At 37.1% G+C, this 16,132-nt stretch overlaps 2 protein-coding genes across 4 annotated transcripts in view; one reads left to right on the top strand and one right to left on the bottom strand.

Moving 5' to 3' along the window:
* Nucleotides 1-5,311: 5,311 nt before the first annotated feature.
* Nucleotides 5,312-12,779, top strand: RPE (ribulose-5-phosphate-3-epimerase). 3 transcript variants are annotated; one of them, XM_087706449.1, is made up of 6 exons: nt 5,312-5,470; nt 7,737-7,816; nt 9,557-9,696; nt 11,378-11,512; nt 11,683-11,769; nt 12,129-12,779. In XM_087706449.1, exons 1-6 carry the CDS (start codon nt 5,349-5,351, stop codon nt 12,249-12,251), a joined length of 687 nt encoding a protein of 228 aa, XP_087562575.1. In that variant the 5' UTR covers nt 5,312-5,348; the 3' UTR covers nt 12,252-12,779. The 3 variants fall into 3 exon arrangements, with proteins under 3 accessions (XP_087562575.1, XP_087562580.1, XP_087562584.1); XM_087706454.1 differs by having other exon boundaries at nt 5,334-5,459; XM_087706458.1 differs by lacking the exon at nt 5,312-5,470 and adding an exon at nt 6,592-6,671.
* KANSL1L (KAT8 regulatory NSL complex subunit 1 like) overlaps nt 12,475-16,132 on the bottom strand; it is a 46,678-nt gene continuing 43,020 nt past the window's right edge. The window contains exons 15-16 of the mRNA XM_087704649.1: nt 15,414-15,699; nt 12,475-15,329 (exon numbers count right to left, since the gene is read on the bottom strand). Of these exons, the coding sequence (XP_087560775.1) occupies nt 15,469-15,699 (231 nt within the window). The 3' untranslated portion in view covers nt 12,475-15,329; nt 15,414-15,468. The remainder of the gene's footprint in view (nt 15,330-15,413; nt 15,700-16,132) is intronic.

Raw genomic sequence — 16,132 nt, 5'->3', positions numbered from 1 at the left:
AGAGAGAGAGAGAGAGAGAGAGAGAGAGAGAGAGAGAGAGAGAGAGAGAGAGAGAGAGAGAGAGAGAGAGAGAGAGAGAGAGAGAGAGAGAGAGAGAGGAGAGAGAGAGAGAGAGAGAGAGAGGAGAGAGAGAGAGAGAGAGAGACAGACAGACAGACAGACAGACAGACAGACAGACAGACAATGTTGTGGCTGATAGATAGATAGATAGATAGATAGATAGATAGATAGATAGATAGATAGATAGATAGATAGATAGACAGACAATTTTTAACAATAGGAATGTCTTTACTAAATTATGTTCCAAAAGCAAGCTAAACAAAAAGGATGTGTTAAATGTCTTGATGGCGCATTTAACATATTTAGAATGTATAGTGACTCAGATTTAATTTGGAACACACGGAAGCAGGAATCATCATTAATATAGCACTATCTGTGCTTCATTAAAGCAGCTGCATGTTTTTGTAAAAATAATTACGTAGCTGCTTTAATAGACAGATGCCATATTTACATCCTCACCTATTCTGAAAAGCCTCTTCTACACTGAATCTGAAACTCCACACAGCCTAATGTTTTTTAAATAGTGCTCTGGATAGCATACGTCCTGCTATATGGAAGAATGAAACATGTCAAGATCCAGTAGAATAGGCTTTCCCCTGCCTTTTCAAATAATTTATTTTCATTAGGAAAAATGGGAATATACCATATTAAATGAAAACGAAGATGGATGTTGATTCTGCTATTAAAACAGTCAAAAGGAGATGGGCAGAGGCTATACTGAGGAATAAACACACTAAAGACTTTTCACCTAAACATCCTTCAAAGCTCTAGAAATCTCTTTTGACCGCTGTAGAAGGTACATCTCATATATGTATGAATGCACAGGACACAAATAAAGACAAACCGAAAACCACATTTTAGGAACAATGACGACTGTGAATCGCTGTATCCAAGTCACTTATTACATTTCATTTTTAGTGTGGCCCAGAGTAAAGTACTGAATCCATTTTAGCAAGCCATAATAAAACCTCAAAAATATGCTTATTGTAATTTTGTTTTAAGTTGCAATTTAAAATTACATGTTTTTTTTTTTAAAAAAAAAACATTTTTTAAAAAAATAGCCTAAATAGCTATGGCTGCTCAATTTATTGTGATGCAAGTGTTTTTCTGTGTATTTCTTCGTTGCATTGTACTAACTAAAGGCACATAGAATTGTACTCTTAACAAGAATTTATTGCTTTCTTCCATTGCTATACTGATAAGTAATAAGTATGTATCTGCTTTGAAGAAACTTAATTTTGCTTAGTTTTAGAGGCCTTATGTGTGAATACTGGTATTTTTTTAAAAAAATATCTGTGTGGTTTATGGTTTTTATATTAACATATTATTGGCATTGTTAAAATATGTCCCTTTCTAAAAAAAACCTGTGATACCAAGTTATGAAATTACAGCCATACTCCCAAGTTTCCTGTAAATTCCTCCTTCAACATGTGCCTCCCAATATTTTTTCAAGCAGTGCCCAATCCTTGTCCTGTTTTATAAAAAGGGAACATTATTGTCTTGCTAATCTACTATGATCTCGGCATATATGTGTGTTTTTCTTCAGGTGACCATAGCTGTGCTGAATGTTGCAGTATTCATGTTTATATGTACATGCATAAGAATGCCATCATATATGTTTGAAGAATGCTGCTGTAGGATTCCCTAGAAATATTAAAGCTTGGATTGATTATAATGTCTGTAGAAATTTAGTTTTAAAAGGAAGAATTGGCATTCAAAAGTAAAAAATTAGTACTATCTTCAGAAACAAGTTATTTTAAATTTCCAAAACAGCTTTCTCTGCAAAGATTTCAATTTAGTGAATACTTTGATTGCCAAAGAAATTCTGTATTTCAAAATATTTATCAAGGGATTAAGGTATAAAAATGTTTCAATTGTTTATAGCAGCAATCAATATGGTTAATAAATGATCTCAGGATAATCAGAGGAATGTTCTCTTTGCATTGATATATGCTATGTTTAAGAAATGAAAGGGCTATTTTGCCATATTAACTATTGAAATTGAGAAAATATTTATTTATATAAACCTTAAAATCAATCTGTACACATTAAAGCTAATTTTTAATTAAAAAATGGAAATGAAACCCCACTTGAAAGTTAAAACAAAATTATGTTTAAAAGTATGAGATCAAAAGATATAGAATTAAAATGTTAACAGATCTGCAAAGTGCACCAGGTGACCAAAGATGAAAGGTAAAATAAACTATAGAAATGTCTGAATTAAATTTATGAGAGAGATTATAAGTTTGTTTGAAAATGCATAAATAAATTATCTATAAATACATCATTTGCCTGAAGGTGTTTTGTACTTAAGACGATGGCGATAAATCATTTTGACTTTTACGTGATTCTGCTTAAGGAAAGGTATTTTATGTGCAATTCAGACAGTTCCTATTTTATTGGATTAATTCATTAAAAAATAAATTTTAATATAAGCTGAAGAGAACAAATCAGAATGAACAAAAGTCAGAAGGAAAAATAGAGCATAAATGTAAAACTTGTGAAGAATTTCATAATACATTTTCCACTTTCCTTCTTTTTCTCCAGCTACTAAGCATAAATTAAATATTTATGCTATGTGTTTAGTATTTAATATAAAACATTGGAGATCTTTGTTCCTTTTTAAACCATTTACTCTGTTGTTTTTAATTAGTTTCTTGACTCTTCCTAGAAAACTGATTCTAAATGTTTAAATCTGCCTTGCAAATATATTCTTCATAAGGGAGCAATTTCTGAATCAGTTTTGCCACTGCTGCATATTAAACTGTTTTGATCTCCCCATCAGGTTTTTTTCAGCAGTTTCACTTTTCCAGCATTGGGATCTATCAGGATCTACTTTAATCAGTTGCTTAGCCAAAAGATACTTTTCATTTATAATTTTTTGAATTATTCCCAATTTTAAAATTGTTCTGGTTCAAATTTTAAATTTTTCTGAAGATCATCATGTATTTCATTTCAATACTTCTGAATTTTTGTGAAAAAATTTTTTTTTGACAAAGCACCCCATAATCATGTGGGCTGATTTGGACTACGGATGATCTGAAACAGTGCAAGAGCCGAGGTGGCGCAGTGGTTAGGGTGCAGTACTGCAGGCCACTTCAGCTGACTGTTATCTGCAGTTCAGCGGTTCTAATCTCACCGGCTCAAGGTTGACTCAGCCTTCCATCCTTCCGAGGTGGGTGAAATGAGGACCCGGATTGTTGTTGGGGGCGATATGCTGACTCTGTAAACCGCTTAGAGAGGGCTGAAAGCCCTATGAAGCGGTATATAAGTCTAACTGCTATTGCTATGTTGATAGAAATACCGTACTTCATGTTTCTTTTTCCTATTCAGATGCTGGAAACAGTTTGCAATGGTACAGAAAACTATCTTGGAACCAGATGAAGTCTTTTGGTTGCTAATGTTGGAATCTATGCAAAACACCAAAACATCATCCATCCATCCCCCATAGATTTCTTGGAACAGACACAACTATTGGTGATTTTGTAACTGCACATAAACCAGCAAGATACCCATTATATCCCATCGCAGACCAATATTTCTTGAGACTTGCCATCTTTCTCTTGAGACTAATCATTTGTGTGTGGGTGTGTTTGTGTGTGGGTGTGAGAGAGGGAGGGGGGAGGGGGAGGAATTGCAACAGGGGTGGGTTCCTGCCAGTTCTAACCTCTTCTATAGAAGAGGTTCCACAAATCTACCATGCCGTTTAGAACCGGTTCCAGCTCCCTCTCCCTGCCCGTCCGCACCATGCTTGCTCCGCCCGCCGCTCACTGATTGGCTGGCTCACCAATTGCCCTGCCCACCTCTAAGAGTCCTATCTAAACCTTAAAGCTGTCAAGTTTGAACGTCCCTGGGGTTTTTTTCTAAAGGGTTAGGGGTGCGAGGGTCTTGTAACTTGACAGCTTTAAGACTTGCACACTTCAATGCCAGAGTTCCTGAGCCAACATGACTGGAGGAGGAATTCTGGGAGTTGAAGTCCACAAGTCTTAAAGCTGTCAAGTTTGAACACCCATGGTTTTTTTTTTCTAATGGGCTAGGGGTGCGAGGGTCTTGCAACTTGACAGCTTTAAGACTTGTGTGCTTCTAATGCCAGAGTTTCTGAGCCAACATTTTGGTTGCTAAGTACGACCATTGTTCAGTGAGTTTCACCACATTTTACAAATTGGCCACGCCCACCCAGTAACATGGCTGCCAAACCACTCCCATCTGGTCACATGGCCAGCAAGCCACTCCCACAAAGCAGGCCACACCTACAGAAGATGTTCTAAAAAATTTTGAAACCCACCACTGAATTGCAACTGTGTTGCCGGCACTTAATTTTGAAATCTAACGCACGTTATATATATACATACATAACACACATACACATTATAATGTCTGTAGAATTTTAGTTTTAAAAGGAAAAATTGGCATTCAAAAGTAAAAATTAGTACTATCTTCAGAAACAAGTTACTTTAAATTTCCAAAACAGCTTTCTCTGCAAAGATTTCAATTTGGTGAATACTTTGATTGCCAAAGAAATTCTGTGTTTCAAAATATTTATCAAGGGATTAAGGTATAAAAATGTTTCAATTGTTTATAGAAGCAATCAATACGGTTGATAAATGATCTCAGGATAATCAGAGGAATGTTATCTTTGCATTGATATATGCTATGTTTAAGAAATGAAAGGACTATTTTGCCATACTAACTATTGAAATTGAGAAATTTATATAAACCTTAGAATCAAACTGTACACATTAAAGCTAATTTTTTAATTAAAAATGGAAATGAAAGCCCACTTGAAAAGTTAAAACAAAATTATGTTTAAAACTATGAGCTTTGCTGGCTGAGGAATTCTGGGAGTTGAAGTCCACGAGTCTTAAAGTTGACCAATCTACAGCATTGGCGTGGTTTCTGTTTATGTAATGCCCACTCTTGTACAGCAGGGGGCGTTCAGGTACAGGGCAGGTAAGCTTTGCTGGCTGAGGAACTCTGGGAGTTGAAGTCCACGAGTCTTAAAAGTCGCCAAGGTTGGAGAGCAAAGGTCTGAACAGTTTGAAAGGCCTAGCAATAACTGGCTCTGCATAAGACGCCGATCCAGAAACCAAGAGGATTCGATTTTTTGGGATTCCCCAGCCGAACCAAACGTTTTTTTGCAGGCGAGCTCCCGCGATGCGCCCAAAGCCACCAACTTCAACGGAAAAACTACATTTCCCACAAAACCTGCTTCCCGCGGATTGGCGGAGCGCGAGCGGCTTCCGGTCCCGCTTCCGGTCCTTCCGGGAGAGAAGAAAAAAATAAGGGTTATGGCGTCGGGCTGCCGGATAGGTCCTTCCATTCTGAACAGCGACCTGGCGGCTCTGGGAGCCGAATGCCGGCGCATGATGGACTGCGGCGCCGACTACCTGCACCTGGATGTAATGGACGGGTAAACTCGCCCGAACGCCTGCGACAGGGGTCCTCGCGGGGGGGGGGCGGCCATTCGGCTCTTTGGTTGTAGATGACGGTCGTGGTGGGCGGGTGGGCGGGGGGAAGGAAAGAGGGCAACAAGAACCGCCCTTCTGATTGGCTCCGGGCGGATTTCCTTTTCCGGAATAGACCGGAAGGAGGAAAGTGCGGTGCTCTAGTGCAGTGTTTCTCAACCTTGGCCACTTGAAGATGTCCGGACTTCAACTCCCAGAATTCTGGGAGTTGAAGTCCGGACATCTTCAAGTGGCCAAGGTTGAGAAACACTGCTCTAGTGCAATATTTAATAGCAACAGCGCTTAGACTTATATACCGCTCCACAGTGCTTTACAGCAGGGGACTCCAACCTTGGCAACTTTTAAGACTCGTGGACTTCAAACTCCCAGAGTTCCTCAGCCAGCAAAGCTAAAATAATGTATTCATGCAGTTTAAATTTAGAAGAACTGCTGAACACACAGCAACTCTGGGAGCTACACAAATGAAAAAACAAAACTAAAATATATTAATAACTAAAATAAAAAATTGCTATGATAAGGGGGGGGGAACAAATTAACAACCCCTATCTAGGCCAAAGGCAGGCGTTGAGAGCTGTTCAAACAGTAATTTTTAATTTCAGTTGCTTTGCAAATATTGTGATGAATATGCTGTGTTTTACTGTATTGACATTAAGATTGAGATTTTGATGGATTTTATTTTGGTTTCATAATCACATCATTCTGGAGGTTTTAATGCATCACCATAAGCAGCCTGCATTCAGCAGTGAATTCTGACTGCTGGCTGAGGAACCCTGGGAGTTGAACTCCAGAAGTCTTAAAAGTTGCCAACGTTGGAGACCACTGCTTTACAGCCCTCTCCGTCGGTCATTTTTTTACTGTTTTGTGGAACAAATAAGCAAATTCCGGGCATGTTCAGTGACAGCAGGTTTATGCTGGGATGGGTGGGCGGCTGCTTGTACCGCAACAGCCCTCAAGTCACGTGAAAGGATGGGGATCTTGCCAGCTGGCCGTTAGCCACAGCAGTCGATGCTATCACTTTGCTTGGCTACTTTTATTTCCAGGAAAGCAAGTGCTTTGTTAGCAGTGCTTTGTTGTTATGGTGCCTGGACCTTGAGGGAAGATAATGCAGACTGCTTCCTGGAAGCGTTTTTTGCCTTAGCAATACAGGTAGCCCTCTGTCTACAAGACCTCATTCAGCAACTGTATGACAACCCTGAACAAGGGGGACTTAATGCAGCTAAGTTGCACCCATTGCAGCATCCTCCAGTCTTGAGCTCATCCTTTGCAACCTTCCTTGATGGCTTGCCACAAACAGTCAATAGAGAAGCTGTCAGGATGTTGCAAGTCGTGACCCGACAAAAGGGCGAACGACAAAACCGCACCCAACCAAACCGCATCGCTAAAACCGCGACGTCATCAACGCGCCGACAACAGCGCTGAGACAGAAGGGCGATTTCAGTCGACAGAGGGGCGATTTAAGTTAAGGTAAGGGTTAGGTTTAGGGTTAGGTTTAGTGTTACGTTTAGGGTTAGGTTTAAGGTTAGGGTTAGGTTTAGGTTTAGCGTTACGTTTAGGTTAGTTTTACAGCGCGCTTCTGTCGCCGCGCTGTTGTCGCCGTGATTCAGCGCTCATTCATCTGAGCGCTTTAGAACACACGGTTTTGTCACCACAGTTTAGTTGGGCGCGGTTTTGTCGTTCGCCCTTTTGTCGGTGAACCGTTGCAAGTTGCTTCCATTGCTTTTTCATCCACCCACCTGTAACATATTCCCTAACGCCTGCCCATAGCACTCATCGAAAGCTCTCACCTGCGGGATTATTTTTCTGGGACTCCCCCCTCTTCCCGTGTCATGATCGTGGGAAGTCCTCGATTAACAATCTGCATGGTCCTGTATGGCAAGCAGGACTGCAGGAGTGTTGTGGCTAAGCAAAACAGTCATGTGATATTTAACTTTATGGCCACTGCAGTTGGCATATAAAAATTTAAACCCTTTCTAAGTCAATCAATTATAGGAAAGAAAGAATGCAAATGTGCCACAGCGCATCTTTGTACTTGAATGAGCTAGAGTAAAATAGAATTTTTAGGATCTTCGCTCTTCTGTCATTACAGGAATTTTACTAATGTTTAATCAGTAAATTAAGTACTAGTTAATTATTTAAAACTGTGCATATACTGAAATAGTTCAGCCAAAATTGTTTAACAACGGATGTTATTTTTTCCCCCCATTTGGATAGACATTTTGTTCCAAACATAACTTTTGGCCATCCTGTTGTAGAGAGCCTTCGGAAGCAGCTGGGTCAGCAGTACTTTTTTGGTAAGCTCTTATTCTTTATTAATATTAGGTTAATTTAAGGCTTGAAATGAGATACATTTGAATTATCCTCTTCTTGCTTTGGCATCGTTTTGAGCGGTAGAATTGTGCATAAGATGTGGAAGGAATGCCATCTGAAGGTGGCTTAAAAGTTTCCAACAGGCTGTTTTGCAGAATGTGTTAGCATAACTGAAGAGCCTCTCCTCAAGACCTTACAGGAGCCGTGTTATTTGGAAGACTCGGAGCAGAGGTGGCAATCAGCAGGGTCTGACCAGCTTTGGAGAACCGGAAATTTTGAGTAGTTCAGAGAACCGGTAAATACTACCTCTGACTGGCCCTGCCCCCATCTATTCTCTGCCTTCTGAGTCCCAGCTGATCAGGAGGGAATGGAGATTTTGCAGTAATCTTCCCCTGCCACGCCCACCAAACCAGTAGCAAACATTTTTGAATCCCACTACTGACTCAGAGGTTGCTTCTGCCTTTTCTTGTATAGGTCTTCGTTTCATAAGGTCACAGGGGCTCTTCCCCATACAGCAACATAAGCAGAAATACACGAGGCAGCCTTCAAGGAAGCTATTTAAGTCTTGCAGCGGATGGGCTTCCTTTTGGTACTCTAAAACATTCTTTGAATGTTTTGCATGTAAGAAATAATGGTGGAATTACAATTTATTCCTTTGGAACATTAGTGTGTATTAGAGATCTCGGCTAATATGTGCTACTGTATATATGCTCTTTAAAATATGGTGAACGTATCCAGAGTTTTTTCTTTGTTACTATGGTATGAAATTGTACATGACAGAGAAGGCTCAAACAATGCAAATTGTTCCAAATGATTGGATTTAGGGTTTTGCTGTTTATAATCAATATTGTATTTAATATTTTATTCTGTTGAATATTAATCTGAGGTAAGTAGTATGGTACAAATGCATACTTACACACACATGCACAGAAGTACTTTTAAAAAAAATGTGTTTTAGGAAAGCAGCATTGCTGAAGCTTCTGACATCCCAATCTTTTCAGCTTTCTTTTTCCTAGTTGTTTCTGGAGTCCATTTTAGAACAGACTTAAAGGAGGGGCAAGTAACTTTTTTTCTCGAAGGAGTAGAATTTTACTGGTTTTTTTTTTAAATGGGCTGCTTTCAGCTCTATTTTTATTTTCCATGGATGTGCAAAAATTAAATGAGAATAGTAATATGGTGGTTAAAGCCCAGCCTTTCTTTCTTTAGTGAATAGTGATTATAGCAACAATTGTTGAATCATGATTGACCATATAATTATTTGTTTAAAGTCCACACATTAAAACACTTCTTGCAGAGCCAGCCTTGCTGCTCTAGTGGGTTCTGGGGTCCTTCACTGGTCAGGACTGCTTGGACAAGAGGAAGAGGCCATCAGATGAAGTAGTAAGGGGTTCCCCCTCACTAGATGGCATGCCAGTGGCGCAGGCAAGGATTATGAGCAGCTCCAATAGCAACAAAACAGGATATCCTGGTGAATAGCTGCTTTAAGAGTCAATGAGATATAGCCAAAGCCTTCTCAAGGTTTTTCTTGAATTTAAGATATTAGCAATCCCCAAAACAGATTGATGTGTTAGTATTTACTAGATATGTACTTGGGTATTGAGTGCTAAAAACGTACCTCTGCTTCCTATCCTTATATCTTTTATATCCTAAAACCAAGACAGACAATGTTTTATAAGTATGCAGTCCAGTAATTTGTGCTTCTGATCTTATTTTATTCTTTCTAGATATGCATATGATGGTTGCTAAACCAGAACAGTGGGTAAAGCCTATGGCTGTAGCCGGTGCAAATCAATATACCTTTCATATAGAAGCTACCAATAATCCAGGGGCCCTCATCAAAGATATAAGAGAAAATGGAATGAAGGTGAGAGGCTTGGAGTCTTTATAATTTAGTAAACTCCTCTTTTCAACTAATGGTTAGCATCCACTTTGGGTTAGATTAAGGGTCAGTGGAGTTCAAGGGAAGAGGGGCTGGACTTCTGTTGTGGTTATGTGAGGCTTCTATGCTGATCCCTCTTTTAATTCCATTCCTGGGTTCTGCCACTCCTTTTCCTACATTGTATCGCTATTGATACCCTTATTCCTTTAAAATACCAAATATACATTGTATTACAAAAATCTGTTTGTCCCCCTTCTAGGACAATGTTTGCTATATCTGATAGATGACACACTTTATTTGTCTATTTGCCTTCATTATGTTAATGTGGGAATTACTGTTATATTAATGTGGGAATTACGGTTCTAAACATTTTCTAATTGATAAGTGTCAATGCTCAGACCAGGAACCATGCAGAAAAAAAATACTACACTCTGCCCCAAGAAAGCAATTCAGCATTTTTGTCTTTGATGTGATTGAATACTTAGATATACCTGTTTGCACAAAAAAAGGAGCAGAATAGCTTGCATCTTAGAGGCTGCGCTTAAAAGGAGACATGGCTGAGCTATGATGTTGGGTGCTTAGTACCTACGGGTGCTTTCAAGCATTTTTCTGGTAACAGTAGGGATTTTTGTGTTACATTGTTTAAAACATATTGTAAAGAATATATTCATGAATATAATTAGGAGATGGTCATATGGTCATATGCGTGGGTGGACCTGTTCCCCTACTTCTAACACTATCAGCTCAACTACATTTGATAAGGTAGATTATCTCCTATATTCATTGTGCTATTTACTTGTTTCTGGCTTGCTAATGTTTTGTTCTCTTTGGAACAAAAGAGCTCCATTCAAAATGTTCCATTAGGCACTTTTAACTGTCAGTTTTCCTGCAGAAAATTTCTCAAAAAGTTCTGAGTGTTTTCTGTTTGAATGGAACAAACGCTTGAAACTTTCCAATGTCCCAACATTCATAATAACTCAAAACAAGCCTTTTACTTTGCTCCCCAGTTGGTTATCTTAGGCCACAAATGTTAAGTGAACAGCAGTCCCTGCTTGCTGCTATTTACCATCTGACCTATAAAAAGTTGGAAGACAATGACTTTGCATGCCTCATTAAAAGCCACAGAATTAAATCCAACAGAGCAGATAGCACTAGAATCTCTTTAACAGAGCTCATGAGTAACGTAGCAACTGCAAAAGTAGTTCTCTAGCTGTGAAAAGTATACATCCGTGTAATTCTGCATTTGTACCATCACAGCAGTACCTGCAACACATATGTTACGCATTGTATACTTCAGAATCTGAATTTCTGCAAAAGAAATCTCAACAAGAGTACTTTAGAATGAGCCCAAACACTCAAATACTTAGAAATCGGGCACTTTATACATACCTGTACATACCAATCACTATGATGAGTGCTTAATGAATGCTGTTTAGTCACAAGTTTAAGACCAATGCATCCATATAATTCTGAACTCCTGAGCACATTAAACAAACATTACCTTAGTTGTACATTGGAAGTAATCTACTTTTTTCTTTGCCATTCGAAAGTTTATTTGGCAGGGCTTTTTACTACTATCTGGTAGGAATAACTGAATCTTTTTGTTTCTTTTATAAAAGATTCAGTATACAAGTTGTTTTAATATTTTGGTCCTTTTCTTCTTTAGGTTGGTTTGGCTATCAAACCAGGAACCACAGTAGATTTTTTAGCACCATGGGCCAATCAGATAGACATGGCTTTAGTTATGACAGTGGAACCTGGTTTTGGTGGACAAAAGTTCATGGAAGATATGATGCCAAAGGTAAGTTTGCCAATTATTTCAAAAATCCCAGCTTTATGAAAAACTAATGGGAACAACCTTAAAACATTTTGAGAAATTATTCTATACATTGATGTCTAATTTTTGCATATTGTAAGAAAAATAATTACTGCTTCTGTTAATTGATGGTGTTCTTTCTGCATTGTAACTAGGTTCACTGGCTGAGAACCCAGTTTCCTTCTTTGGATATTGAAGTAGATGGCGGTGTAGGGCCAGATACTATACATAAATGTGCAGAGGTAAGACTAAGAGACAGTCCATATTAAACGAAAAATTTCAATTATTGGAACTTGTTGTGTCTAGGTAATCCAGTTTTTAAAATCTCAGTTTAATATTAAACTTTTTTCATTCTGATTAAATATAGAAGTAACTTTTTCGCAAAACATTTGAATATTCATTTGGTACTTTTGACAAACCTTGATGCTTCTTGTTGATTAAGAGTAATAAGGAAAGTATAATTAAAGGTGCTGATCTGGCTAACTGCTGTTTGTTTTCTGTTAGAATGTATACATTATATTTCACAATTTTCTATAATTAATAATTCATTATTGCACGTTTGTTTTAAAAATTCTTATGCAGTCTTGTGATTTGCTTTTAGGCAGGTGCAAATATGATTGTGTCTGGGAGTGCTATAATGAAGAGTGACGATCCTAGAACTGTGATTAACCTTCTGAGAAATGTCTGTTGTGAAGCTGCTCAAAAGCGTTCTCTTGATCGGTAAAATCACGTTGCAGCCAAATGGGTTGCGTTTTACTGTTTCTCATTATGGGGGGCGGGGGTGTGTGATATCATTGTGGAATAAACAAGACATCAATTTTGGAGGCTTATTTTATGACCAAAAACCCAAGCACAATACATAGTAAGAGTGTCTTGTGATATTGGAGAAAACGCTCCTTGCTTGCTCCTTGATTTCATGCAGCATGGAAAAGGTTTTTTTTTTAAAATTTTAAATGCAAATGTGATGATTCCTTAAAATGCTAAATAATAAACCCTTGAATTGGAAAAGTTTGAAGGGTGGCTCCGCCCTGATGAACAATTGTGGGTCTAATCCACTTTGAGAATAAAAATGGAAGGATGGAAATAAATGGAGCAGGAAATCTGCTTCAATGTTCTGAATATGAAAATAACAGCAAAAATTGCAAACCATTAAAAAGTTAAGATCATGGGTATATAATCTGTAAAACTTTTTAAAATTGCCATCAGTTGTAACTCTTAACATGACAAGGAAAAACTATTAAATACTTTGAAAGTAATTTACATTAAATGTTTTAATTTAAATGGACTTGTTTTCCTAGAATCCAAGCAATTCTTGGTTGTGCCCTCAGCCTGAAAAAGAACGCATACCTGAGCTTTGAGGCAATATTAATTATCATTCAGCTTGTATAAATTACTTGCAAATTGAAAATAATTTGGTTTTTTTAATGCACATCCTTTTGGTTCCCAATTGATACAGATGTTTCAGAAATTTCATTGTAGATATACAGTTTACACTATAAAAGTAGCTAGGGAAATGTTATGATTTGGTGCCTGTCAAATGCCATATGAACAAAAAAGTCTTCTCTTCCACTCAAAATTGGCACATCAAATTATATCATTTTCTTAAGAAAAATATAATGAAGACAAAACATTGCAATTCTCTTTTCAGTGGACTCTGACATTAATCTCTTTAATTGGCTTTATTGAGAATATATTTTGAAATTAAAAAAAAATAACGTCATCCATTTCCTACCCTTTCTATGCTGAAAAAACAGTGGAAGACAGTGTTAGACAACAGGGATAAACAGATTTTTTTTAAAAAAAAAATGTGAATCCTTGTATCTTGATTTGTATAAAGCGTAAGCTGAAGAGCATAAAAGCAAGAAAATATATAGAGCCTTTTTCTGCTGTTCAATTGTATTAAAATAAATACTTTTTACTCCAGGCTGGGCAGATGAGGTAGTTAAATGCATACTTTTTGTCATTTTTGGAACTGATAGCAAACTTTTAAGGGATCTGGCTTTGGTTGGGACCTCTATTTAAACTGCAAAGGCTGCCATCCTGTACAAATTTGGCTAAGAGTAAGCCCTATTGAATTCAACAGAATATTTGATAAAACATAATAAATTTGACTAGGACCATTTTGCATATGTTAAAAATAATACAATGTAATTATTTACATAGGTATTTAAATTCATTTAAAATAACTAAGTAGAAGTTAGCACATCTACAACAGTCATCTATATTAGACCAAGCAATGTATAATATGTATGACTTGCATCTCCTTCACCTGTCAGCAATTGTAAGATGATGTTCACAAGAAATTTATTACTATGAAAAAAATAACTTACCAGAAAAAAGAATTTCATCTTTCAAATGATCAACACCCACCTTTTAGCTAATATTAATAAAGATGTAAATTGGAATTAGCTCTGTTTTAAGAGTGAGAATCAAATCAACAAAATAAAAATCCTTTTTTAAAGAATGCATGTTTTCATTTTTCATATTCTGGCTGGATATTCATGTATTAGAAGTCATAATAATTTATATATTAAGAAGAAATGGGAGGAAGATGATAAACCAGAAATTTGACCAACAAAAATACAGACTTCGGCTTTGGAAAGCAAATCAAAGGGGGAAAATGTCATTTCATATTCATCACAATTGTATAAAACATTTGTTGCCAAGCCAACAGTATCTCCCAATCATGATTTGTCATAGTTAAATACAAAATACTAAAGGGATTCAATCCATTAACATCACACTGTAGTAATAGAGAAATAACTTTTAATTTTAAAACCTTGCATTGAAAATTTGGTGTATCAGAGGCAAGATTCAAAGTTAATTTCCTGGACAAAGCATTTTAAAAGCTAAAACCAAAATGTATACGAAACTACAATCTAACATAGGCTGTAGTGTGAAAAGGCAACTTAACATTTTTATATTAGCCAGTGTACTTCTAATCCGCTGGGGACGATGGAACACTAAAGTTTGGCCATTTACCCATTAAACCTTCCTTTGGGAAATGGCAGTCTTAAAAAGCATACTTAATAATAGTATGTTAATAAAAGCTATCAACAGTTCCTCACAGAAGAACTATCCTCTTGCATTGGTAGCAGTAAATACACATAACAGTCCTGTGCAATATCTATTCACCTAGCATTCCCTGGTGGATACAAATAACATTGCAATGCAGCATTTTGGAATTTGAATGAGAACTTTTTCATTTGTCTTATCATTATCTTAAGAGCTATTGTCTTGCTCATAATGCTTATATTTAAATGTCCTTTTTTCCATGTATATTTAACGTTCCTAAGATACAAAAATGGATGCTCATAATCCGCTGATTGTAACACGCACAAAGTGTTTGTAGGGATACAAAAGAGTTAAATAAGTAAAAATACTGCTAAGTGCTATAGAAATAGATTCAATTACTTCAGAAATCTGAACTTCTCAGATACTTCTAGTACTTACCTTTAAAATATTTGGTGGGGGGGGGGAATCCATTGAAGTACAGAAAATTAAATAATTTAAACTGACTTTATCTCATCTGTAGTTTTAACGTGCGTAGCCCAATGAATTCAAGTATGTGTTCCATTTTTGCATTTATATATTGCTTTTTTTTTACCACTTGCTAAATGCAAAGGTATATTTTGCTGCATTGTAATAACTAGACACTTTGCATATTTGATCAAGATGGGGCAATGATTTGAGGTTACAGTTTAAGAGCATCCACTTTTCACAACGAATATATTAGTCTACCGGACAGACATTCTTCTTGGAATTCAGATAAATATAAATAGCTCTTGCATTCTCATCCTGCCTGTAAAAAAAGTCAAAAGATTATATTGTAAATATTAATATGAAAAAAAATATTATTGCTTGCATGAGCATGAAAATATGTTACCTTACATCTTCCTTCAGCTTGATTTACTTTCCTAATTCAGCAACTTTACTCTCTGTCACGTCTGTTTTTTCCCAAAGTCAATTGGGTGGGGGTCTTCCACTTCAGAGATGGAACTCTCCCTTTGTGGCCAGTTATCGTTCAGAAAACTCAAGGCCGTGTATGGATTATGGTCAGAGTCTCTTAGAACAGACATCTCTGAACATTCTTGATGAACTGGGTGACGGGGTATTAAAGTTTCTACTTCTTCATTTTTTAATGGAAAAGCCCGGCGTTCCCAGAGGAGAGTCTGGCAGAGATGAAAGATAAAATAAAAGGCACTGAAAATAAACTTTTAGCAAAGCATGGGTCTTACCACTATTTTTAAGATTAGTCACTCCCTCCCCCCCCCCGCCCCAGTACTTGCAAATATGAAGGGGGAATCATGTTAATTTTTCAACAGATGTTGGAAAGAAAAGAATAAGAAATGCATATAATGTGTATAATTTGATAAAGTTATGATTATTTAAAATTTATGTCTTCCCCTTTCCCATTTGCATCCAATCTCTTTCTCTGTTCTCTACTCTTCGCTTCACCCCATTCCATTATCCCCACCTCACCCTCCTTTTTCTGTGTCTGCCAGAATAGAAAGGATGATGTGCTTGTGTATGTAAAAGAAAGAGGAAAAATACGGCTACATACTGGAGCGCAATTCATTTTGTAAGTGTGGTAATTTTTCTACA

This window comes from Thamnophis sirtalis, unplaced genomic scaffold, assembly GCF_051295495.1.
Source record: "Thamnophis sirtalis isolate CommonGarterSnake01/CBP01778 unplaced genomic scaffold, rThaSir2_p1.2 scaffold_1, whole genome shotgun sequence".
Taxonomy (NCBI): Eukaryota; Metazoa; Chordata; class Lepidosauria; order Squamata; family Natricidae; genus Thamnophis; species Thamnophis sirtalis.
Note: the sequence above shows the minus strand (reverse complement) of the source record. Positions and strands in the feature narration are given on the sequence as shown.

Bases quoted from the DNA above. Each gene is read 5' to 3' on its own strand.
- RPE (XM_087706449.1), top strand. From the start codon at position 5,349: ATGGCGTCGGGCTGCCGGATAGGTCCTTCCATTCTGAACAGCGACCTG. The intron at 7,817-9,556 runs GTAAGCTCTTAT...TATTCTTTCTAG, and splicing joins GGGTCAGCAGTACTTTTTTG to ATATGCATATGATGGTTGCT. The intron at 9,697-11,377 runs GTGAGAGGCTTG...TTTCTTCTTTAG, and splicing joins TAAGAGAAAATGGAATGAAG to GTTGGTTTGGCTATCAAACC.